Consider the following 27,129-nt stretch of genomic DNA (forward strand, 5'->3'; position numbering starts at 1 on the left):
CTGAACCTCTCCTCCCATCTAGTGAGGCACTCGCGGATTTCCCTCTTGGAGCCTGGTCCAAGCCATACTCTTGCAGACGATTACAGATTGCAGAGGCACAGAAAAGTACACCATTCGCTGCTAATTGGATACGATCGATTTGTTGGGCAAAGCTATTGCATTGTCAGTGACTGTAAGGCACCACACCTGGCTGAGAACCACAGACTTCTCAGGGGATGTCCAAGCTTCCGTAAATGGACATACTCTCCAGTAGCTCCTTCCTATTTGTCAAAAAGACAGACTCCGTGCTGGCGCGGTTTTAGGACAGCTGGGCTACGGCTAGGTCCTTTGGCGAATTCATGCCCCCTCGCCGTCCCCAATTTGCCTTTGGCCCCTTCCGTGGCTACGGAACGGTTTACCAACCACGTCCTTTTCTGCTCAGCCGAGCCAACAGGCTTCCCAGCCTTTTTGTGGCAATGGATGCTGTTCTGTTCCCACAGACAACGTTGGCCCACATGATAGAGGTCAAACATCTTCCCCCCCTGCCCCCCCCCCTCCTTCCCGCTGTCAGCGTGCTGGGGTGGTGCCCATATAAGCTCTATGCACGTCAAACACCACCTCGCAGCACGCAGAGGTTCCGCTCAGAAAATGTCTAGATCCAGTCTGATGCCTGGAGACAATTCTAAGCTAAGGAATCGGAAGCTAGATAGATTCTCTACCAGATAAGGTGTTACCAGAGTTAAGCAACTTCTTCTGTAAGTGTGGTTGTGCATCTCCATATTAGGCACATTCGGCTATTGTTTCTGTAGCAATGCAACCAACCACTGGAAAGCCAAGAATGTTGTTTTTCCAATTCTTTTGATCTTCCCCTCAACTTTGTATACACCTTCTTTTTCTTCAGCAGATATCTCAGACAACCAGCACTTGTGGTCCAGTGAACCGCTGTGATTTACACTGATATTATGACAGCCCTTTATCATATGAAGAGGGTCAAACAATTCCCTATTCTTAGCTGAATGGCACTGGAGCTGTGGGAATCTGCCACTTTACTTGGGCGGGCTGATTGAGTTGCTGCATGGAATTTGAACTAGATGATTCTCAACGGCAGTATGCCTGTCTTCAAATTTCCCTCTTCTTACTGTGTTTGCTAGAAACTGTAAGTTGTAGTGTCTCCATTGTAAGACTTGGTTATTTGTTTGCTCAAGATCAGCCTCTGTTAGGACCCATGTGAAGTTCGAGGCCAGTAGCAGTTACCTTTTAATGCTGAATACACTAGCATGGCCTTGTTAGTGTCTTTTATGCAGCTTACCGCACCTTCTGCTTTCTGTTAAAAGCATATCTCTTTTAGCTTCATCAGTCTACTTGAGTGCCTTCTTCTCGATGAGACATGACCTTAGCACCTCTGGGCGTATCCTCAGAGAAACATAGAAATCCTGGAGACTTTAAGTCGTCACAGTATAAGGCAAATTGTTCTGCTTTGGTCACTGAGTTCTTGTAAATATGATTCACCCTCATCTGTATTTGGAGACAATGTCATAAATAATCTTTGTTGAATCGATTGTCCAGGTATGTATTTGGGTATTTAGCAGCCACTGGAACCTACAAGAATAGGTTGAGGTGAAAACTTTTCCATCTGTAATGAGTCACTGTAGAGTCTCTGTGTCCTGTATCTTTTTCCAAGGCGAAGAATCTGGCCATCAGACTGGTCCTCAAGCACCATTGGCGCATATCCTTCAAGCCATTTGTTGAGGGGTATTCATTCTGACTCTAACCTAGATAGGGCTCCTGATTGTTTTTTTATATAACAAAGGCCTTATCGAACCTCCACTTGAATAAAGTAATATACTTCCTGTTACATAGAACACCATTGCCGCCCCTCCCTCATTCCCTTCCCCAACCCAAACGCTTCCTAGGCCAAGGAAACCTTTAATTTTTTAATGCTGTTTGTAGGGTGTGTTGTGTTTTTCCCAAAACCGAACAAGGTGTTCATTAAATTGAGGTGGTGTGGTGAGCAAAAGAACGGTGGATTTAACGCAGCTGTCTTGACTGGGGGTGAATGTTTGATTTATTCAGCATTCCGTCCATCGTTTGTTTGCGTAGCAGTTTTCGCCCTAAGTGGTATAGGTATTCCCAGACGTGGCTCCCTTGCTCACTGTGCCGCTAGATTCAAGCTAGCCTGGCTGATTAAGGGTGATACTCTGAAACTGGTCCCAGGGTGCTTGTTTTCAGTCCAGTGCGGTCTTGGCTTGCAGTTCGGGCTGGACTGTTCCCATGAGAAGCAGGGTCAAGACTGATATGTATATGACTGGGTCCAAACTGGGATGGCCTGGTGAGCAAAAGAACGATGGATTTAACTCCGATCACTTTACTGAGGGTGAATGTTTGATTTATTCTGCATTCCATTCATCATTTGTTTGCGTAGCACAATTTAGTGGAACAGAGCCAAGTTTCCCAGCTGATGCCTCTGTTGTCACCTTTTGCTTGCTGTGACCAAATGTTAGAAAAAGTGCTTCCAAAGCCAACAATGCAAGATAGGTAGTCTCCTGTATTCAAAGTTTTTAAGAAATGCCCGGGTTTCACTGGAAAGAATTGGACAGGGCTAATGTGGCATCATTCTGTTTCCTCAGACAGGTGTTTGTCAACACCCTGAACACTGCAGCTGAATGTCATTTCAAAAAGTGATGCTCAATTTTGCCATACCTAAAACCTGTTGTTGCTTAATTTTGGTTTCCCAACATTTTACTTTCTCCTTAATCTGTTCTACTTGTTAGGTTAAAAAACAGCCAGGATTTGGAATATAATATGGTTGCCTTCATTGTGATTCGGCTACTCCTAGTCTTTGGCTCACCGCTAGTCCTAACACACGCCAATCCCTTTACATTAGTCATGTCTCCTTTCCATCTATCTACAAAAGGGGGACTTGCAAGATGTGGGTGCCTGCCAGGCACATACTGTTTCCTGTGCTTGTTACTGCTTTGAATGTAACACTAAGTCAATTTCCAGCCCACTACCAAGTGTTAGAATGTAGTCGTGGGGAAGAAGAGTGACTTTAAAGGTATCATTTTGTTTCTCTTTTGTAACCATTGCATCATTTTGCAATTTGCCATTTTGATTCAGGTGTCACATTTAGGATGCTTTTCATAATGTAGAAATGTCATTTATCTCCATGGTGGAGTTAAATTTTGCTGATTTATTTTTTAATTTCCCCAGGGTTCGTGAGCAGGGAAAGAAAGAGGCAGAAGAAGCTAGCTACAAGGAAATAGAAGAATGGGAGAAAAATCTCCTTGCACAAGCAGCACCCACTTTGATGGAGAATATTTGGGAAATTCCAGCTATCGGTCATTTTCTTTGCTTGGCACAACAAATTTTAAATTTGCCCGAAATAGTTTTCTATGAGCTGGAACGGTGCCTACTGATGCCACATAACAATGTTTTTCTTTCTAAGGTTATGACTTCTCTGTTAAGCCCTCCTCATCGCAGACCTTCCTTGCACCGAAGGCCTCCTTTGCCTTACAGATCTTGGGAAGCAGCACTCCGGCAGAAAGTGAAGCATTGGTATTCTGTAGTTGGACAGGCAGAGAACCCCGACAATTGTGCAGAGAAGTTGGGGCTATGCTGTCAATTTTTCAGAGTTCTTGGTGATGTTAGTCCTCTTGAGGAGAAGCCGTTTCATGAACTGTCATTTCATCAGAAGGTTTGGCTGCTTAAGGGACTTTGTGACTTTGTATATGAAACACAGATTGAGGTTCAAGATGCTGTGCTTGGGCAGCCAATCCATGAATGCAGGGAGGTTATCCTTGGTTATGATTCACAAGAGAACTCCTACATTCATTTCCCACAGTTCTGTGGGGCAGATGTTAGGATATACAAACAAATACCATTCCATGCACCTGAATTTCCCATCCCAAGGATTAAAATACGAAAACAACCTCGTATTAAACTAGAGAGAGTAAGATGCGAGTCTTTTGGTAATAGCAGTTGTGATGTTCGATCAGAGACACCTGATAAGCTCTTGCCAAATGCAGATACGGAAGTAGACTATGAATGTCCTGTTCTTAATGACAATATTGCAGACATTCGCATGGACTGCTGCACCAGCTGTACTGAACAGGACATTCAGTCGAACTGTGAAATGATGATCCATAGGTTATGTGACCGAAAGGAGGATGACTGCTGTAAAGAAAATATGGAGAAACCAGTTAGTGTGTGTACAGTTCCTGGATATAGTGATATGCTCAGCCCAGGGGAAATCAGAGTTGTAGAAAATGGTGAAAAATACATAGAGCGACCTCTGTGCAAAACTGTTCAAAGTCCACTGAAAGAGAACGCTCTCAAGACATGTCAGGTCCATGTGAATGGGAGTCACTGTGACAAAATAGATACCACCTGCCATCGGGTGGCAAATGACATGTATCGTGAGTGTTCCCTGCTTAACTGCAATGAGGTAAAGCGCTCCAAAATTCATGGTAAAAAGAAGAAAAAGAAAAAAAAGAAACACATTTTGAATGAGAACCTACATGGGAAGTATGCTAGTCTTCACTCCCAGTCATTCAAGTCGTATAAGTCTGAGAATCATAACAAATGTTTCCTCATCAAGAAAAAAACAAAGCACAAGAAGCACAAATCGGGTAAGTATATGTTTTGTATTGTTGTTAGTCCTGTGAATTGCTTGTAGCTGACTTGAAGCAGTCTGAGAGAGACAGACGTAATATATGTATATTGGTTTCAAGATAACCTCTGCTAGAGCTTTATCATCTTACTTTATTGCATGCTGGGCTGCGTGAGAAATGGCTTTCACTGGTTTGTAAATGTGGATGTTTGTTTGCAATTGTGCAAAGCACTTAGTGTGTCTGCTCATTACTGTAATGTTAATAGCTGCATAGGAGTACAAATGTTGTAACCTGAACTTTATAAAGAAAAACCTGTTAACTGTTTTTCCTCTGCCAGATGAAAGGATTCCATCTCTAGCTCTCTTGCCTTTTCTTTGTATGTGTTAGGACCTGTCCGTATTATTTTTTGTTAATTTGTGCATGTAAATATCATTTGTAGGTGCAGAGTAATTTGACAGGAGAAAAATGGAGAAAATTTAAACCTGATACAGCGAACAGCTCCATTTTGATTTGTATCAGAGACTAAGTTAACTGCTTTTGAGTGATTGTGGATTTTCAATCCATAGTGCGGGCTTTGGACTGCAAGCCTTCATTCTTTAAAAAAAGATTTGAGGCAGGTTGGAGGGAGTGGGGAAGGTCAGCGAGTTTCATATGGGCGACGGTGCGATGAGCTGAATGGTCTGCAAGGCTTGTAATATGTAATGAGGTCTGTTTGGTTTCTGGGCTTGATTTCTGACTATTCGAAGGCTCCATGCTGTGTTGCGAACTTGAAGAATTTTCATGGCTGTCAGTCTAAACAGAAGGAGTGAGACTGACATTTTCTTCATATAGGACAAGCGGAGGTCTCTAGAACTTGCGTTTTTCTTCCCAACTTGTTCAAAAATCCACAATGGTGAGTGACATGCCCATTAGACCACGATAGAAGGTACAATGTTTAAAATATTTTCAGCAACAGCCTGGCAGTTTTTCAGTATTCCATACCTGGTTCTTATTCCAGAGCACACTTCACAAATCCTCTTTCATTATATTTCGCCAGTATTCTGGCTAATAAAGCAGCACACAAGTAGTGATTGTGGAACCTAAAACATTTTTAGTACAGAACATGGTTGCAAATCCTGGTGCCTGAAAAATCCATTCAGAGTTAAAAATACTAGATATAGAAATGTGGACAACGTATGTGACTGCTTTAACCCCTTCGGTGCTCATGACGGAACGGTTCCGTCATGAGCCACGGTTGAGCTGTGCTCATGACGGAACCGTTCCGTCATGACCACGCCCGCGCAAGAAACCGTCAGCACAGCGGCGGAATTCGCGCAGCATGGAAGGGGTTAAAGGCTAGCAAGTCTGAGGGAATAATTGAGAGACACAAAATAGGTTTGGTATTAAATATAGAGAATACGTCTTTGTCCAACAATAGCTTCAAGGTTGTAAATCGTGGATGCAGGAACAACTTAGGCCATCTTAATCATTTCAAGGCCAAACATCCCCTTGCTTAAAATGGTATCGGCTTTTGTATTTCATCGATAAATCCTACATCCGTGCCTGCTTCCAGTTTCTATAGCATGGTATCCTCATGTAAGTAACTTTTGAAAATCTTTCTCTGTCACTGAGCTTCTGGGAATCTTGCTGCAGCACTCTTAAGCTAGTGAGTGCTCTCCGCTTGATGACCAGTTGAGCAGAGTCCTGCAGTGCGCTAAAAAAGCCTTTAAAATTCCATACTACTACAAAGCCTTCAGTGGATGATGAAAACTTCTTTGCCTATTTGTTCTGCAGTCTGTAGGTTGTCATGTCTCTGAAACAATATCTGGCATTTTGGGGTGTTACTTTGATCTTTATATGGCTTTATTTTTCATTTCAGGCCAGGATATTGCAGATAGTGCTCAAACGTACGTCACAAATTGTTGTACCCTGTACATAGAGACACTGGTAGCCTTGTAGTATTATTTCAAGTCTTCTTTATTGGTTCCAGTTCAGGGTAGTATCAATCTCTGTCCAGCCAGCTCTAGTCAGGCACTAGCCATGTACCAGCCCCACCAGGAGCAGCCTGCCTAGCTGCTCAGCCCATCTCCAACTGTCACCACTCATCCACACAGGCACCCAGGCGTTTCATTCATCACAGGCACACCAACATTCCGTTACCATCTCTCACTCTGGCTGAGCAGCTAGGAGGACCTAGGCTGATTACATATAAATGTAATACTTAGGATATAACGCAAATCGTTACTGAAAACTGCTTGTAAGGTGACTCTTGAATCAAAATCTAATTTCAAACTTAACGCGGTTTCTTCACCCTTGTACAAATCAAATTTTTGCAGATATTAGTTCTGTCTGCCTCTGCAAAGTCGAAACGGAAAAGTGACTAAATGGTATCAACTTTGGAAATGTGCAGGGCACTTTGCCTTAAATAGAACTTGTTAAAGTTGCGCAATTACTTCATCTTTATTTTTGTGTCATCTCAACTAGTTTCAATTTCTTCTTGTTTTACCCTGAGGAGTTAATTCTAAAAGGGTGGTTAGTTTTCTGTCCTTTATGCTGAATACACATGGGTCTCTAGACTGACACCCTGCATTTTGTTCCTGAGTATATGATTTTGCTGGTCTTTTGATTCCATTGACATTACCTTTTTTTTTTGATAAACAAATTTTATTAATTTCACAACAAGCACCAGCCAATCATCACAACACCATGATAACATAGGAATATATGCAATGTTCTGAACAACCCATATCACAAGGGCATACAAATTCAAAGTGAAATACAATTGAGTATCTCCGGCGAGGCTAAACCATACCCCCCAGCCACTTCCCCCAGACCCTTCGGTATTTCTTGGGACAGGCACGCGCCTCGTACATGGTCTTTTCCTGTGTGGCGCACCAGTCGACTCCAGCTCGCCATCTCCCAACAGTGTGGGGGGGGGGGGGGGTGAGGGCATTTCCAGGCAGTCGCTTTGTCTCTTTTAGCCATCACCATTGCCGTGGTGTAAAAGTTTTTAGTTTCTGGGCCCATCCAGTCCGTCTGTGATGCCTAGGAGCGCATGTTTTGGGTCATGTGGGATCTCCCACCCCAGTACTTCGGTCAGTTCCTCCTCAATGTCTCCCCAGAATCGCGCCAAGCGTGGACAGTCCCATACCATATGGAGAAAGACAGCGGGTTTGTGACCACATCTAGCACAGTCAGGGGTCTGGTGGAGTCCTGCGCAATGCAAGCGCGCAGGGGTCAAATAGGCAGCGTGTAAGAAATAAAGCGGTTTTAAACAAGGTGAAAGAGGGGCTCAATGTTCACAAAAAGGAAATAGAGCGCCAAAAGACTGTAAAGTGAAAAGTGTTTTCCTTTTCGGGTAAAATATTTGTTAACTCGTTTACACGTTCTATTCAATCAAACTCCCAAAATCAGGTTTCACAACTTACTCCCTATACTGGAACACTTAAATACAAAAAGCGTCAGTTTATATCAAGGCAAACTGTTTATTTGCATCACAAAATTTCTTTTATCAGAATATAATCAATATAAAATATGCATTTCATTTTTATAAAAAACGACGAATCTTAAAAACAATTGAGTGATTGATACTAAACAAAAAAGGAGATTTAAAAGACAATGTATTTTGTCATAACACAGTTAATTCAGAAACCTCGTGGGCAACATTGACTAAGGATTCACTTCCTTATTTGACAAAGGTTTGTGTGCCCCTTCCGAATTTAACACAAATATATTGCGTCGACGCGTTTCGGAGGCTATTCGCTGTTTGTGGCCTCCTTCTTCAGGAATATAAGTAATCGTATCTCCTTGTCCAGGAATGGTTGCCTAATGCACAAATAAGAAACAATTTTTTTCACTAACGGTATACATCATGTGTTTTCTTTAAAAAAACATATTACATCATGCCCTGCCTTATTGTACAGTTCTTTAGATGCATAGTTGACATCATTATTTTAGAGAAACCAATACAATGATTAGGTCCTCAATATTTATCTGTCATTTATCAAATATTACAAGTATGCACCACAAAGGTAATACATTTCAAACTATCTAGGCCTTTTTTTTATAAAAAAACGTAATTTGTATTAAAAGTGTTTCCATCCATTCACTCCACAAGAAGTTTGCACTCACACTTTAACTTAGCACCAGTAGGGAATCGCCTTACTAGTTATTTCTGGAAAATACCCATGAGACTCACCTGTGCGGAACCGCACTAGGCTTGCTTGTTTGTTTTGCTGAAATCTTACGGGAGTTTTTTTCTCACTTCCCCAGGCTGTCAAAAGAATAATAAAATGTTTTTTGTATTTGTCTAATGGATAAATCATTTGTTTGATTATCAGGGGCAGATAAAGCTCCCTGATAAGAAGTCCAATGACTAATTTCCCTATTATATCGCCTCCTTAGTTCATGTTTTAGTAGCAGTCTGGAACGTACCTTTTTAGGTTGTTCGTGGGGATAGACATGAAACGTCCTATCTTACACTCGCAAAAGCAACTCCGTATTGTTCGGTTAGTTCCTACAGAAAAAGGAACTAAATTTAATTGGACTCAATTTCTCTTGGGCAGTGCATTGTCAATATTCAAAAAGTTTACCATTTATTTTTCACATCTACCCTACATTTCTACAGTTTATTTACTTTAAGGCTCACCTTTGAGTAAAAGAGTTGTTGGCTTTGAGGGATTCTTTTACTGCTCCGGGTAAGAATTGCTCGTAGCTGTATTCCCAAAGAGATAAGGAGAAATATATCTATATAATGTCTTGCTTATTTAAATTGTTTATTACACCGTTAATCTTCAACCTAATATGAATTAAATCCTAGAGCTGTTTGAATAGCGCTCCTACAGTGTCTTCACTTTGGCCAACGCTTGATGGTATTAGAATTATAACCCATCAAGCCGTTATAGCAATTGGGACAAGAAGTGCGTATTAATTATATCATTAACTGGTTCAAAAACAGCCCTGAAGCATATTTCCCTATTATGAATCAGGATGCTGCCCGTATCGTTTGTTTACGAATCAATCTGTCTTGCCCATTTTTATACCCTTATATTAGTAAATTGGTAAAGCTACCAGCAGACTATCAATTACGCCATTTTCTGCGCGTTAAGTTTAATTATCTCATCGTGTCGCTCGCCTATCGGTTTTAAACATACCTAATTTAGTCCAACGGCCAGCGTCCACGGGCAGCTACTTCCGCGTCTGTGCGATCGCGGGCAACATCAATGACGGACTGCCTGACTAGGTCTACCTTTTATCTTGCGTCGGAAGTCAACGTCATTGTTACGGGGCCTCGGCAGATGATTGGGTCGACTTTTTTTTTCCCCCAACACAAAGCTTTATGCATAACCATTTCAGCAATAAGATGCTTAACTACGTTTGTTTTTATTCGTATATTGGCAGTAGTTATCTTTTTAACAAGACCTGAACAATAATCAGTTTTATTTGCTTTTCTCAAACAACTTTAAGTGATGACCACCATTTATTTCCTATGTTCCCAGACATGACACCGTTATGTTTATGCGCAACGCAGCCTCTAGTTATGGGAATGTTTTTATACAACAATGTTCGTTTTGAAAAATAGTTTTGATTCGGTAAGTTTTGTGAACAAATATTTCCTTCTATAAACAACACCACAGCCTTCATTTTATTTGGTTATACAGTGGTGATGCATCAATTTGCCCTTTCTACTTACAGCTAGACGACTTACGAGTGTATGGATAATGCAAATAAGGTTCTGTCAATTCATCACGACAGTGCCAAGTTCTAAAGGCATGATCCATTTTTTTAGATGACATTCATCGAAGTCAGTTGGCTGAGGTTGCTGTATAATATACTTCTAATTCAAAGTGCCTCTAACATCAAACATTATGTATTCCATCTTGGCAAGTGCCTCAACCAGTTCATTACGTAACTATTTTCATCCAGTCTTCTTTGGTATTAAGACCTTTATTGACCATATCAAGAGTAGAAATATACCACTGTTCTCTATTTTTTCGTTTGGTTTCAATATTACCGCCTCGTTTTGAGCAGCTAATTTTTTCTATAATATACCATGAGAAGTCCGCATATTTATGTTTGTGTTTTGTAAAATGGTCAACCATGGGAGCATTGATTTTACTTGTCTTTAATGCAGATCTATGTTCTTGCATACATATTCTTAGTTCCCTACCTGTCTCCCCCACGTATGCTAACCCGCAGGGGCATAGGAGTAAGTAAACTAAATTACTGCTCCTGCAGTTGTTGAGCGTTTTAGCGGTCATGGTATAGTTGTTGTGAGTGAGAGTTTTAGTTACAATACAGTTGTCGCATATTGAGCAACTACTGCACTTGTAGTTTCCCACTGCTTTGTTCCCTGTGAGCGTGGTCTGATTGTTCTCATTGGCTTCTCTGTATGTGTGGACCAAATTATGTCGGATGTTCTCATTGCGTCGGAAGGCAAAAATCGGTTTAGGAATTTTATCTAATTTACTGTCATTCAAAATATGCCAATTGGAATAGATCACATTTTTTTATCTATTGCTGATGTTTGAAAACGGACTTACAAACACCAATTTGGAGTCAGCTACTGATTGGATTTCGGTGACTTTTGGATCTGGGTGTATCATACTTTCCCAATTATAAAATCGTGCTCTTTTACAGGAATTTTTGAATAACTTTTTGGGGTATCCTCTATTTTTTAATTTCTCGGTTAAGTTCTCTGCATGTTTAAGATAGTCAGCAATATTGGAACAGTTTCTCCTCAAACGGAGAAATTGTCCAAAAGGAATGTTGTCACGCTGCGATCGCGGGTGGTAACTATTGTAATGTAGGAGTGTGTTTTTGTCTGTGGATTTGACATACAACTCCACTCCTAGAGCTCCTTCTATATTTTTGATGGAAATATCAAGGAAGTTCACTCTATTTTTGTCATAAACTGCTGTGAACTTGAGATTCCCGTCTCCCAAATTAAGCCAATCAAGGAACTCTTCAAGAGTTTCAACATTGCCTTCCCAAATGAAGAAGATGTCATCAATGAAGCGGCGCCACAGCTTTATATTCTCAAAGAAGGGCGCCGCTTCGTTGAAGACATGCTTCTCCTCAAAATTGGCCACATATAGGCATGCCAGGCTCGGCGCACAGGTTGCGCCCATGCTCGTACCTTTGCATTGAAGGAAAAGGTCATCTTTGAATAAAAACATATTGTTTTTTAGTACCAATGTAATACATTGCTTGATGAAATCTTTATTGGCCCCTCTTAGATCTGCATTGTCAAGGATGTCACCAATAACCTCAATGGTGTTATCTTGAGGTATATTGGTGTACAGAGCCTCTATATCGAGGGTCACCAGTATCTGGTCATTCTCATTATAGGGCCTGCCTTCTATCATTGATATGATGTGAGCCGAATCACGAACATACGATTTTTGTTGACATACTAGAGGTTTCAAAAAAGTGTCAGCATATTGACTCAAAGGTTCGAGTAGTGAACCAAAACAGCTGACTATAGGTCTCATCGGGGGATTATTCAAATTTTTATGAATTTTCGGGAGACCATATATAGCGGGCGTTCTTGCATTTTTGTTGATTAAAAACTTGTGTTCAGCCTGGCAAATCCAACCGTTATCTAAGGCCATATTAACAAGTTCAATTACTTCTCGGTGCAGGGCATTAAGCTTAACGAATGAAGCTTTCTGATAGTGTTCTTTAATTTCTAACATTTGTAGCATCCTATTGTCGTAGTCGTCTGTATCAAACACGACCACCCCACCGCCCTTGTCTGCGGGCTTAATGGTGAGCTGAAGATTGTTTTTTAAATTAATGATAGCTTTCCTTAGTTCTTTGGACATGTTGTTTTTATCCGGGTAGGCATCATTCATAATTTGTTTAACTTTAGATTCTACAGTTTTTTCAAAGGCTTCTATGTTTTTCCCTACTTGCGTGATCGTTGGGGTTTAGTATCAATCACTCAATTGTTTTTAAGTTTCGTCGTTTTTTATAAAAATGAAATGCATATTTTATATTTTATATTGATTATATTCTGATAAAAGAAATATTGTGATGCAAATAAACAGTTTGCCTTGATATAAATTGACGCTTTTTGTATTTAAGTGTTCCAGTATAGAGAGTAAGTTGTGAAACCTGATTTTGGGAGTTTGATTGAATAGAACGTGTAAATGAGTTAACAAATATTTTACCCAAAAAGGAAAACACTTTTCACTTTACAGAAATAAAGCTGTACCATGCGCAGTTTGGCGAAGGCAGTAACTGTCCGGGGGGGCCATAAGGGCGTCACACCAGTCGTCCTTCTCGTAGGTGCCCACCCAATCCTCCCATTGAACCCCGCAGCCGATCTAACGATGTTGGGGTGTTCTTAATCAGTGTCCGATAAATGCGAGAGATGCCCCCCCCCAGATCCCTGGTTTGCTTGTTTTTGCCTTCTGTTCCCCCTCGCTGCCCCTGATTTGTGCCGTGATTGTGCCGTTTTGCCTTCTGTTTCCCCCTCGCAGCCCCTGATTGTGCCCGTTTTTGCCTTCTGTTTCCCCCTCGCTGCCCCTTCTATCTGTGCCCTCTTACCTTCTGTTTCCCCCTCGCTGCCCCTGATTGTGCCCGGTTGCCTTCAGGTGCCCTCCCCGCTGCTGCGTCCCCGCCCCCTCACTGCCCATTCGCTGCCCCTGCCTCCCACCTTCTAGCTGCTCCTCCCTCCCACATCCCCATATATGGCGGCCGCTGCACGGTGAGGAGAGCAACCTTTGACCTTGCTGGTAGTTCGCTCCCCCACCACACAGCTCCGCCTGTGTGTCCCGAAGCTGCTGAAGAAGTTTGGGCCCTCCTCCACCCGCAGGCTACCACCTGCGCCTCATCCCTGGTGGCCAGTGGTAGGCCTTAGGTTTGTATCTCTGTCGCTGTCTGTCTTCCCTGTACTGCCTGCATTCTTATCTGTGCCCGTTTTGCTTTCCTTATGTTTCCCCCTCACTGCCACTGATTTGTGCCCGGATTGTGCTGTCTTGCCTTCTGTTTCGCCCTCGCTGTCCCTGATTGTGCTTGTTTTTGGCCTTTTGTTTCCCCCTCGCTGTCCCTGATTTGTGCCCTGATTGTGCCGTTTTGCCTTCTGTTTCCCCCTCGCTGCCCCAGATTGTGCTCGTTTTTGCCTTCTGTTTCCCCCTCACTGCCCCTGGTTTGTGCCCTGATTGTGCCGTTTTGCCTTCTGTTTCCCCCTGGCTGCCCCTGATTGTGCCTGTTTTTGCCTTCTGTTTCCCCCTCGCTTCCCCTGATTGTGCCCGTTTTTGCCTTCTGTTTCCCCTCACTGCCCCTGATTGTGCCCGGTTGCCTTCAGGTGCCCTCGCCGCTCCCGTTCCTGCCGCTGCGTCCCCACCCCCCTCACTGCCCATTCGCTGCCCCCGCCTCCCGCTTCCCAGCTGCTCCTCCCTCCCACATCCCCTTATATGCCCAAGGCAAGCCCGTCACGCCTGGACCGCGCCCAGCGCCAGAAAACCTCGGTTCCCGCAACCGCCACGACGACCACCACCGCTATGATACTAGCACGCTCCACGCTCTCAACCCCGGACGGACCCACACCTGCTTCAAGGCTGCCCCGAAACTCACACACGGTCCCTTCACCTGCTGGAACTGCAGCTACACCAGCCTCAGAGCTGCCGAACAACCCGCCAAGAAAGACCTCCACCACCTCCAATGCATCCTACTGAACACCCGCTCCGCACACACACACGCCGTCGAGCTCTGGGACCTGCTCGACACATTATCCCCGGACGTCGCCTTCCTGACCGAGACCTGGATGAACGACTCCCGCACCCGACATCGCCATAGCCATCCCAGACAGCTACAAGATCACCCACAGAGACCGCACCAACGGAGTCGGGGGGGGGGGGGGGGGGGGGGGAAATCGCCATCGTCCACAAGAACAGCATCAGGGTCTCGACCAGCACCGACGACACCCTCAACACCGCCGAACACATGCATTTCCAGATCCACACAGACCCCCAACTCCACCCTCAGAGGCACCCTCATCTACAGACGACCCCGACCCCAGTTCAGCGACTCCATCGCCGACTTCATCAACACACACGCCCTGACCTCCACCGACTACACCCTCCTCGGAGACCTGAACTTTCACCTGGAGAACAACAACGACAGCAACTCGACAACCCTGATCGATAACCTCGCAAACCTCGGACTGAGGCAACTCGTCACAACGCCTACCCACTCCGCCGGCCACACACTCGACCCCAATCTTCTCCGCAAGCCCCCACGTCGCCTTCAGCCACACCACCGAATTCCGCTGGACCGACCACCGCTGCATCCACTTCTCCTTCCAGAAACCCACCACACACCACTGCACCCAACAGATCCCTCGCCGCTGCTAAAGAAAAATCACCGAAGACCCAACTACACGCAAACCTCGCTCTGAGCCCACCCACTGATCCCTCCAAAACCGATGACGCTGCCCACAGCCTCAAAAGCTGGATCGACGACGGCGCCAACACCCTACGCCGAAGAACCCCCCCCCCACAGAGACACCAGCAAGAGAGCCAGCTGGTTCACCCCAGAACTCCTAGCCTCGCAGCCCACAAGGACGCCACCCACAACCACCATCACCTCATCAGGACTGCCAAGAGGACCTCCTTCTAAGACCGCCTCGACAACAACACACACAATAGCAAGGAGCTCTTAAACATCGTAAAGAAACTCTCCAACCCCAGCTCCAACGACATCCTGCCGTCGCAAGCCCTGTGCGACTCCCTCACCACTTTCTTCCACCGCAAGATAGCAGACATCCACGGCAGCTTCAACACCCAGACAGCCCCTACAGACAGCAACACAACAGACTCTCCGCACACCATCGACCATGACCCCCTGCTAGCCTGGACCAGCGTGAGCATCGATGACACCATCAAGACCATGAGCACAATCCACTCCGGCTCCCCGTCAGACCCATTCCCGCACCACATCTTCAACAAAGCAAGCAGCTCCATCGCCCCTCACCTGCGCAACGTCCTCAATCTCTCCCTCGAGACCGCGACCTTTCCAGAGAGCTGGAATCACGCCGAGATAAATGCCCTACTCAGAACACCCAAGGCAGACCCTAGAGACCTCAAGAACTTCCGGCCCATTTCGCTGCTCCCGTTCCCGGCCAAGGTCATCGAGAAGATCGTCAACAGACAGCTAACCCCATACCTCGAAGAAAACAGAATCCTGGACCCCTCCCAGTCAGGGTTCTGCAGCAACCACAGCATCGAGACCGCCCTCATCGCCGCCACCGACGACATCAGGACACTGCTGGACAACAGTGAGACCACGGCCCTCATCCTCCTAGACCTCTCTGTTGCCTTCGACACCGTCTGCCACCGCACACTACGCGCACGCCTCCACACCGTAGGGATCTGAGATAAAGCCCTGGAATGGACCACCTCCTTCTTCCCCGGCAGAACCCAGAGAGTCCGCCTCTCCCCATTCCGATCCGAAGCCTCCGAGATCATCTGCGGCGTACCCCAGGGTTCCTCCCTCTGCCCGACACTGTTCAACATTTACATGGCCCCGCTCGCACACGTCGCCCGACAGTACGACCTCAACATAATCTCCTACGCCGACGACACTCAACTGATCCTCTCCCTCACCAAGGACCCCATCACCGCCAAAGCCAACCTCCACGAAGGAATGAATGCTGTCGCCGACTGGATGAAGACCAGCTGACTGAAGCTGAACACAGACAAAACGGAGGTCCTTATCCTCGGCTTCAACCCTTCAGCCTGGGATGACTCCTGGTGGCCGATGGCACTGGGGCAGCCCCGACACCCACCGACCACGCACGCAACCTGGGAATCATCCTCGACTCAACACTCTCCATGACCAAGCAAGTCAACGCCGTCTCCTCCTCCTGCTTCAACACGCTCCGCAAGATCTACAGGTGGATCCCGACAGATACAAGAAGAACAGTCACCCAGGCCCTCGCCAGCAGCAGACTCGACTACGGAAACGCCCTCTACGCGGGAGCCCCGACCAAGCTCATCAAAAGACTGCAACCCATCCAAAATGCCTCGGCACGACTGATCCTCGACGTACCACGCCACGGCCACATCACCCCCCACCTGGGAAACCTGCACTGGCTGCCCATCAACAAGAGGATATCCTTCAAGCTCCTTATCGACGCACACAAGGCACTCCACAAGACCGGCCCAGCCTACCTCAACAAACGGCTTTCCTTCTACATCCCCTTCCGCCAGCTCCGCTCCGCCGACCTCGCACTCGCCACCGTCCCGCGCATCCTAAGAAACCAGTGGGAGGTCCTTCTCCCACCTCGCCGCCAAGACCTGGGACACCCTCCCACTGAGCCTACGACAAATCCAAGACCTGCTGACCTTCAGGAGGCTACTCAAGACCTGGCTGTTCGATCAGTAGCGCCCCCCACCAGCGCCTTGAGTCCCTCACGGTTATGTAGTGCGCTCTACAAATGTTTGATTGATTGATTCCCCAGCATGATTTGTGCCTCAGGTGGGCTATGGTCTGGAAGCAGTGTACCAGTCGTGAGGTGCGCTTGAAGAGAATGTCGCAGCTGTAGGTATCTATAAAACTGCGAGTGGTGTAGGGAATGTCTAGTTTGAAGGTCTTTAATCGGGCGCATATGATCACCCACCCATACATCGCCCAATTAAGAAATACCTATAAGGTCCCTGGACCGAAAACCCTGTAGCCTATTGACTTCCCTGAGCCAAGTGCCCTGCCACAGGGGCGTACATTGGGTCAATGTCTGTGTCCACTTTGTGTGTCGCAACGCGGCCCGCCAGGCCAGTACCACAGAACGCGTCTCCTCTGGCAGACGGGACGGAATAGACTCCCCATACTGCATCGACTGAACATTGGATAATCCCAGCTCACTGAGCTCCAGCCTATACGCCGGATTGGACCAGCCCCCATTAAACCAATCATGAAGAGATAACAGACGCGTTGCCAGGTAGTACAAGTATAAGTGGGTCATCTCCAGGCCACCGTCAAAGTAAGGAATCCTGCAGACACCCAGAGCCAAACGGGCCCTCCCCTTCCCCCAGAGGAACTTAGAAGCCATGCTGTCAAGGTCCCGGAATCAGGCCCTCGGGAAGTTGAGGGGGGTGTTCTGAAGCATATAGAGGAATCTGGGAAGAATCATCATTTTGAAAAGTGCGACTCTCCCCATATGGTTCAGGGGCAATGCGTGCCATTTCTGAAGGTCAGCCTTCACCCTTTTCACCAGGAGAGTAACATTGAGAGCCCAGCTAAATTCAGGGAGTAAAGTCACCTATATCCCTAGATACTTAAATGATTGGCGGCGGAGCGGTATGTTGGACTGCCAATCGAAACATCTCTGGACATGTGAAGGGGGACCAGGACGGATTTATCGGGGTTGAGCCGGAGGCCCGCTCAAAGGACTGTAGGATCTGGAGGCAGTGAGGGCCCAACCTCGCGGGATCCGCTAAATAGGTGAGGACATCGTCCACGTAAAGTGCGATTTTGTCTGGCTCCGTATTGGGCCATTCCCAACCCTGCACCTGTCCGCTCAAACGTTGATTTTACCTTTTTAAACCAAAATCTGCCTTCGCTATATGGTAATGCGACTGTCAGACTCTCACGTCAAGAATATTGGACTGGACTGCAATTTGTTCCTCCTAATAATGATTGTTAAGCTGAGCTGTTCTTGTTAGATACCTTTTGGAGGTTATTTGATCACCCAAGTCTTTAAACACACTATCTTGGTAGTTTAAAAGAGAGAGTGAAGACTTACTCTTCCGTCCCTGCATCTGAACAAAACCTATTCGCTGACAGATGTACCAAATCTCCAAAAAGTACCCTGCACTCCTTGTTTTAATACCTTTCCAGGGTGCTACACTTGTTTTTGACATTAAGTGAGCAAAGGGAAAAAATCGTTGTTACACTAGGTAGGTTCTCCATCATTTGATCCTCCCTGGTGATAATAAACAATAAATAATCTTGCTCATATGTTGATCCTGAAGCATATTTACAGTAGATACAATTGTTTTGCAAGAAGTCCTTGTTTTACATGGCTTTCTGCAGGCTATAACTGGAAATGTAATTTGCTCTCATTAAAAAGCTGGCGGTTCACATTTTTGTAGTACAAATCTAGGGGTCTGAGGTATTATTTCCTGCTCCCTTTTTAAAGGAAAATGGTAAATTAAATGAGTGGCATTTAGGTAGCTAGCAACTTTCCAGTGCTGAAATTTGACAGGGCCTCTTTAAGGTAGCCAGTGTCAGTTCTTTTTTTCTGTCTTCAATGAAAGATTTTGAGCTCTTTTATTCATCTTTTTCTATCAAGACAAACGTGTTGTCCAGATGGATTTCACTTGAAATTTCTGTTTCTCTCACCTGTAGTTTAACACATTAGTACATTTCCTCACAAAATTCCTTCATCTTCTGTAAAGTGCTTCTAATGTAAAAGGAAGAAGGCAGCACAGGACGTTTATGCACTCTTTGGTCTGTCTTCATTTGCTTTACTAACAGACTGTAGAGGAATGTGAGTTTGGCAGAATACTTTGGAGTACCCTCAAAGAGAGGGAGGCAGAGGAGGTACCAGAAAGCTAAAGGAGATGAAAGAGGTGGACTCACAATGAGCTGCGAAGGCAAAGAAAAGGTACAACCTCCACTTTAAACCACTGCGCCCCAAGACTGGACCCACTGTAGGACACATCACCGTTCCTGCCAGTGAAGGTAGTTTAGTCGTCAAGAAAAGAATAGCTCACCAGCTTCCTCATTGTCAAGAAAAACTTTTCGATCTATATAGAACCTTGAGAACATTAACACATAATGCTTTATCGAAGTATGCAGTGTTTTATACAATCACTGTGGAAGACTCTCCCTCACAAATGACTGGCAATAGTGGACACATTCTGTAAAGGTATAAAAAGGCTTACTTCCCATCATCACAGACTTTCTACCCAAACCATCTCCAGTAGTGATCCTCCCTAACAATGTACAATTCAACCACGTCTGAAAGAAAATCAGTCCAGGACTCTCCCCTCCTAGAGGGCACGAATACCCAAATAACATACATCAGTGGCACATGTGCCAGGGTGTTGCAAAAGTCTAATAAAAAAACAAAGGACAGATTGTTCTGTGGGACTCACTCCAGTCGGCCCATGAGGTAAAAGTAAATGTCAATATTTTGATCACATACAAAAATCATAATTTTATTTTTGCTTCAAGAAGGTGCCAACATAATGTATTCATAAAGTGCAAATACCGGTGTGCTCATAAGTGCAGTAATGCAACAATTGCAAAATAATACATATATACAGTGTGGGTATCCACTATTCCAACATAGCAGTCCAGCATAGATGATGTTACAGACACAGTAATGTCGACGTTTCAATCCACAAATTGGTTTTGGTGGGTCTTCACAGGACCAGAGCTCCATCTGACCAGGTACCTAAAAAAATAATTTCGTAAGAATATCGATTATTCTCATGGGGCTATTCCTATATGCAAACTAAAAACTGTCTAAATAAAACACATAACTCTCAACTCTATGTATTTTGCTTCTATGGAGGTCTCATTCAGTGACGTCAATATTTCTTTCTGTAATAAATCAACATATTGTGTTCAGGTCCCCAATTTACAACATACCAACCAATTTAGGTGCATCAACAGCGAGTCAGGAATGCAAAGTAACCCAGCCAAGCATTTAACTACATTCCACTGTTTGTTGTAATCAAGTAGACTTATTTCTGTTCTTCCTCAATGCATCTAGAGCTATGCTCAACCAAGCGTCACCGTTTGTTGTAGTACAGATTGGATCACCACTATAGCAAGTAGGATTCTACCATAAGATGACAGTCTTAGGCCTCATATTTATGCATGGTACGAAGGTGTAGACGGGCAGGGATGCTGACAGCCCTGACGAAGTCCTCAGACCTGTACAGGCTTTAACTGTGGGCCTAAATATGTTGGCGTATAATCGGCGCAATTGAGTCATTGTAACTCATATATAACCCACAGAGCTCTTCTTTTATCAGTGCCTAGGGTACCCACCTAATAAGGGAACCTCCTTGGGTATACCCTGAGACATTTTTACTATTTTGCTCCTGGATCCCTGCTTTATAATCCAGTAACGATTTATATAAGAGATCCCATTTCTGGTTAAGTTTACCCTTGTGGTACCATGATGAAGCATGCCACTATTTAGTGGGCGAGGTGTCTACTACAAAATCTTTAGATTTCCCTAAGGCCTCTCTCCGATTATCCAGTCTAGTTGCTCATTTGTGTAGAAAGGTGTTGGAAACGGAGCAACTAGGCTTCCTACCCTCTCTATCTCCCTTTGTGATAGAAAGCTGCTCATAAACTACCACTGCTCCATGACTCCGAAAAAGTCCCCACAATCACCTTCTGCCTTAATTTTCATATCCACAGCCATTGAAAGCACTTAATAAAGGATCAGTAAGTTGTTTGCTATAAAACCAAAAGTTAATGGCATCCCAAGGAAGGGTGGCAACTCACAAGTAGGCGGACACCACAACCCCATCTAGACTGCTACATGTGGTCCAGTAGGGGAGGATATAGTCATGATGCTAGAAAACTTGATATCTGATCTTAGCTTTACCACAATACCAAGTTATACTGGTACACTGGATTAAACATCTGTGCAGTGCCAAAAACACAATGACAATTTCCTGGGGAAGTCAGTCACTGGACCTCATCAGTTCCACCCCCACAAGTGTTGTGAACAAGCAGGAAAATGTGGAATTAAGAGACACGCTTTTTAATTCTAGTTTTTCCTTGTGGCCAAATTGTGTGCTCTTCTGCGGTTACTTGTTGAACTTATTCCTCTGCTCCTGTGTCACTGACCGGCAGTTCTTAAAACCATCCTCAGCACTGGTAGTAAGTGTATGATTAGAAAACTGGACTGGAATACAGCACACATTGGTTATAATCATTGGGAGAAAGATTACCCACTCTCATAGTGTGCTACACAGCCTGTAGCACGCTTGAGATCAAGATTACGGAACCATTGTCACCAACTACAAATGAATTCCAACATACTAATGTATTAAATATGTAAAGGTGTTCCATTGGTTTCTGTCTTTGGAATAATATGTTATCAAAACGTCTTGTTCAGAATCACATACCAAAACTTTTTTGATGAAATTAAAAATATTTATACTTTTGCATAAAAACCTCTCTGTGTTGAATTAGTACGAGATGACAAAGAAATCCTTTGCATAATACTGTGTTTCTTACTATATAAGAATATTACATATGAGTGCCGGGGTACGTGTATTGTTCATACACAGTAAACAGGCTGTCACGTCTCTGCAGGCAGAGCAAGGTGTCAATGAAAATCTGTTTTTTATTCCTTTAATGCTGTGCACAGTTGCACATCAATCAACACCAAAGAGAAGCTCACCTGAACCGCTGACTACAAACATTAAGAGCGCCATGATCCAGGGTCTGACTGAGGACTTCGCCTCCTGTGCATTCCTCTCCCAGAGGGAGAGAGAGTTGTCAGTAAGGACCAATGGAGAAGAAACCGAGAACATCAGCAGGTTGTCCCTGCACCTCGCTTGTCACCTACATCACAGCCGACATCATTGAAGTAGAGGATGAGCCGGGAGGATTATTGATTACCTTACGGACTGCTATGAAAATGTACTTAAACTGTCTACTAAATCTTTATCAATACCAATTGAACTCTGTTTACAATATATGTTACATCAATGCACACATTATGCCAATACCGCTCAAACATGGCAACCACGCTCGCATGTTGTAAGCCGTCGCCAGTCGTCCTCACATATATTTTTGGAAAGTGTAGGCATTAGTATTAAAATCACCTTTTGGTATATAATGCGAAGCATGTTTTCTAAACTACATGTCTCTGCATGCATCAGAGAAGGATGTTTAGGGAGAGCACTTGTAGAACATAAGCTGTTTACTGAGGGACAGTGCTGATTTAATTCCACCGGTAGAACAGAGAAATTAATTAGTAATTCCTCGTTATATGAGTAACAGAATTACTAAATTACTCCAATTCCGCATGCAGAATTGGAAATTCTGCCCGTTATAGTCTAGAAACCCACCAGGACTCATGATGTTGTTGGCCTCTCAAAATCTTGTAGTCTTTCTCTTCTTTTGAAGTTTCTACTATCTGTGTTTTACATACACATTCATTGCCTTTTGCGTGTTAACATTTTAGGTTTGTTAGGTGTCTTATCTGAGTGCACCAAGCGCCGAACCCTCCTTTGCAATCCCAGTCTTTACTCATTTTCTAGGTTTCTATATTTTCAGCAGAGAAAGGCCTAAATATTGCAAAGTCAATGACTACCATGATGTAACACCAGTGTCTATTCACATGTTCAAGGCTCTCTTTTTTAATTGATGTTTTTATCCTGGTTTTTGAAAGGGCCTCAGAATCATTTTCAAGTGACTTCCCTTTCGGGTTCTTTCTTAATTTAATTTTGACCTTCCTGATGCTTCTGCTTTCTTGTCAATTTCTATTTCTTACTTGAAAACACTATTGCATGTGGCCATAACTTTAGCTAGAAAGGTATACGAGATGATGATTTTCTGCATCTCCTCCTGCTCACACATGACATCCTATGATGACCCAACCACATTAAGCCAGTCCTGAACGCACTGCATTGGCCTCAGGTTGAATTTCAGCATCAAGTTTAAAACTGTATGCAGTATGTCTAAAGCATATTGTGACAAAGGTCCACAGTATTTTGAAAAATGGCAGACAGCTAAGCTGCAATCTCTGTATCTATGTCTTAAATGTGCACCTCAGTGGGGTGCGATCAAGATGGCAGCGTGGTAGGAATCAAGCTGCACCCAACATCAAATGAAATCACTAGGAGAGGCTTGTCAGCTAAGTAATCTAGCGGATCCACAGGCAGATCAATAAAGCTGAAAACAAAGAAGTGGACTAAGGCATAGGGTGAGTGTAAAATGACAAACCCATCAATGGAAGTATCGGAGGCTGAACGGCAACTCTGCTGAAACAACAAGTCACAGAGGACTTGATGACGATGGCAACTGTGAAAGAGGTCCAGTTTGAGTCGGGATGGGGAGTGTGTGGGGGGGGGGGGGGGGAGGCCCGCAAGCCATGGACAAGACACCGAACAAAAGTCAGGGCTGGAGTAGCTGCTGGAGGTAGATATTTGGGAATGCGAGGACCGGCAATCTTCTACCCTGCCTGGATCGTTACTGGACCATTTGCTATTCATTGCGGTTAAAAACAACCCAGAAGGCCGAGAAAACAGCTAGAAACTCAAGTGAAGACCCTGGAAGATCAGTACAAGTATATAGGATCACACTAGATATGGTGTAAACTTGTTGCAAGCTGAGCCCAGCTCAAAGCCCTTGATACCGATGGGGCAGACATGCCCTACTATGGATCAAGCAGAAATATTACCAGGGTGTAGGAGGGCAGGCAAGCTACTGGCCTACAAGCTTACGACCTGGCTGACCCAGAATGTCTTCGCTACAATCAAAACGGATACGGGAAAAATTATCCCCCTGGGAGAGGCAGATCAAGCACACTTTTAAAGAATTATACAAAAAACTATATGCAGCTGAATTTAAGCAGGAATCAGTTTCCCCGACTGATGGGCAGCTAGGCGGAGATGTTGTAGATTCCACAATAGCTATAGCCCGTCTGTAACTGTAAAAAATAACCATGGCTATACAAGTACTCCTCCTTGTTCTATAAAACATACTGTTAGGTGTTGGTGCCTGTGCGCACCTGCCTGTTTGTTGCAATAGGAGACCTGAAATCAATCACTCCAATTATGAAAGAAGCTTCAATTATGGTCTTTCCTAAGCCTGGAATGCCCCCCTTGGTCTGCGCCTCATTTAGGTGCATATCATTACTGAATGTTAATGTGAAGTTGTTTACAGGCATTTTTGCTACTAGACTTGGGACCTATTTGCAGACACTGATAATTCCTAATTTATTTAGTTTTGCCTTAAAACCTTTATTCTTATTTTCTTATAATAACAACTTTGCACTGGTACTAGGAAGAACTACAGTATAGGTAAGGCAGCAGTGCCCCACAATGCAAAGGTCAATCGCATGCAGTGCCCAAGGAGAGAACACCACCAGGGGTCCCACGCCAACAAGGGGCTACTGGTCGGAGTCATCACTATCTCTGCTGTCTGAATCAGAATCTGGGGCCAAGAACCGGTCACCCAGATCATGCCACACAAGGAAATCCTCTTAAACCTTGTCATCCATCCTGCTAAGTTTTATATGAGCCACTTCCGCCAGCATCCATTCTACCATGTCTTTTAGCCAGTAGTCTAACTCCAGAGTACGGTGTCCCATCCAGGTAATGGCCACCCTGCACCTAGCAAGAACCAGCTCCAGCTGCATGAATTTATATGATATCTTGCGCCCTGTAGGTCTCCTGATATCCCCCAATAGACAGCACTGCAGCTTTGTCGCGACCAGTATAGAAGTAACACCCATGAGTACACCTACTACCCGGTTCCAAAAATCCTGCACTAATCAACAACATCAGGCCAGGTGAAGGAAGTCAGCCCCCTGAATACCACAGGTATCGACATCTGAAGCACCTTTGGGATATCCTGCTATTGCCTTCTGCATTCCACACTTTTATTCTGGCGTCAAATGGCCTATCTTGACATACTTTCCATTAACCAGAAATGCTGCTTTGGAATTGACACTTATCTTGCATTGCTTGCTTTTATAATGTGTTTTTAAATTTAAACTTCTGTTTTAATTAAGTATCAACGGGATGTCTGTATGTTATGGTTTCCATTGACTGTATAATAATAAATTACTACCACATCGGGGTCAGTGATCAGATGGGATCAGAGATATCTTCTCAAGAGTCAATGGGAAGTCAGATAAGTGTGATGCAAATAACTATAACGTACCAGCTTAAAGTGGGCATTACACGATGCACAGGGTGTGAGAGCTCACTCGAGCACAGGCTTCATCCTCCATGGGTTCCCCAGGTCCTCTTCCCAGCTGTCCTTGCCTGCAACTGGCCGCCCGCCGCATCCACTCTCAAAGCTTTATATATCAATGATATGAGATTTCTGCTCGACCCACAGGACAGTAAAGTCCCCTGAGTGTCATACGCCACCGGCGCTGCAGGAAAGGTGGTCCAGATTTACCTAGCCAACACCGCCAAGCCAGCATAATGCGAAAAGTAACCTGATCCCAATACACACTCAGCTCATGCATCCTATAAGGAAATAAAGTGCTTGTTGTGGTACTGGTGCCCCAATAGCTCACAGCCCCTGCCCCTCCATGCCTAAAAGGACATGTTTTTAGCCTGATAATTCCTATCACTTCTTTCAGCGGAATTTAGGAAAGTCATGTGTCCCAAATATCTCAGAGTACTTAGATTATCTCCACAGACAACTGAAACCCTGGTGGGACATTACATTTATAGACTATAATGGTTCCAATGAGTAGCAGTTCTACGAAATCATTTAGCAATGAGATCAGAGATACTGATAACTCACCTATAACAGGGTTGATTTGAAGACTTATGATTACTAAAGAGGGATGGGGGTTGGGGAAGGAGGGAGGGCTTTGGTTTTTCCTTGTATGTAATGATTAGTTTTGTCTACCTTGTAGTTCTTTTCACATCGTATCTGATTGAACATGCATTCTGTTACAGGTGATCCCTGTATGCCCACGGCTGTAGCCAGGAGTATGTGTCCAATAATGATTTTAAAAAAATGCAACTCAATGCAATATGAGTAATTAGAGGTGCACGAGTTTTAAATTATTCGTAAGTGCTGCAATGTGACCTCTCCGGTAATAGGACAATCACCAAAAATGTATCAGGCAACCACTGTCCCGTTTGAATGCCATCACCCACGACCAATGAAGGTGCTCGTTCATCGAGAACCAATATAAAATGCCCCCGAATGATTATGCTGAAAATTTCTTTTATTAAACTATTATTTCTTCATCAATTTATTTTCATCAGTTTTTCATTTCACTTTATTCTTTCGTTTATCCGCATTTTTTTCCTTCACCCTTCTGCTTTTGAAAAATATTTCACTAATTTTTGCACTTCGTACAGAAGATGTCACTTTCGCAGCACATTTAAAACCGGATCTGAATCTTCTGTGAAAGCTATGGCAATCTCTTATCAACATTGTGTTTTTGATGTAACTCAAAAAACCATACAGAATACAGTTGTGCCACATTTCTCGCTGAGGTAACAAACACTAACAATTGGAACTCCCCTTTTGCTGAGTGATTACTTTGCTCACAACCTGCCATGCATGCCACAAATACTACATTCCAGCCAGAAATGTAATTTTCTGCTTGGCCCACCTGGTCCCATAACCCCCTTTAAAGGACTTGAGTAAGTCGGGGGGTTAAGCACCGATACGATGGAAAAGCTGTATGTCTCTGAATAAAAGCTGCTTATTTTTAGTTCAGGAAACTTCTTAAAACTGAACTTTACAAACAAACGTCCAGCCAATTCCATGTCCACATCAGAAGCGTGGTAGAAGCTTAGAACTTGAAATGGTCGTCCGCAGATTCTGCCTGGCTTCCCTTGTTGTAGTTGTTTTTCGCAGTTACTAAAGGTAT

At 44.4% G+C, this 27,129-nt stretch overlaps 1 protein-coding gene across 1 annotated transcript in view; it reads left to right on the plus strand.

Annotated features, from left to right (window-relative positions):
• The window catches only part of BRD10 (bromodomain containing 10), a 276,860-nt gene that overhangs the window by 116,583 nt on the left and 133,148 nt on the right, over positions 1–27,129 (plus strand). The window contains exon 3 of the mRNA XM_085634117.1: positions 3,190–4,607. Within this exon, the coding sequence (XP_085490243.1) occupies positions 3,190–4,607 (1,418 nt within the window). The remainder of the gene's footprint in view (positions 1–3,189; positions 4,608–27,129) is intronic.

This window comes from Triturus cristatus, chromosome 2_1 (assembly GCF_964204655.1).
Source record: "Triturus cristatus chromosome 2_1, aTriCri1.1, whole genome shotgun sequence".
NCBI classification, from domain to species: domain Eukaryota; kingdom Metazoa; phylum Chordata; class Amphibia; order Caudata; family Salamandridae; genus Triturus; species Triturus cristatus.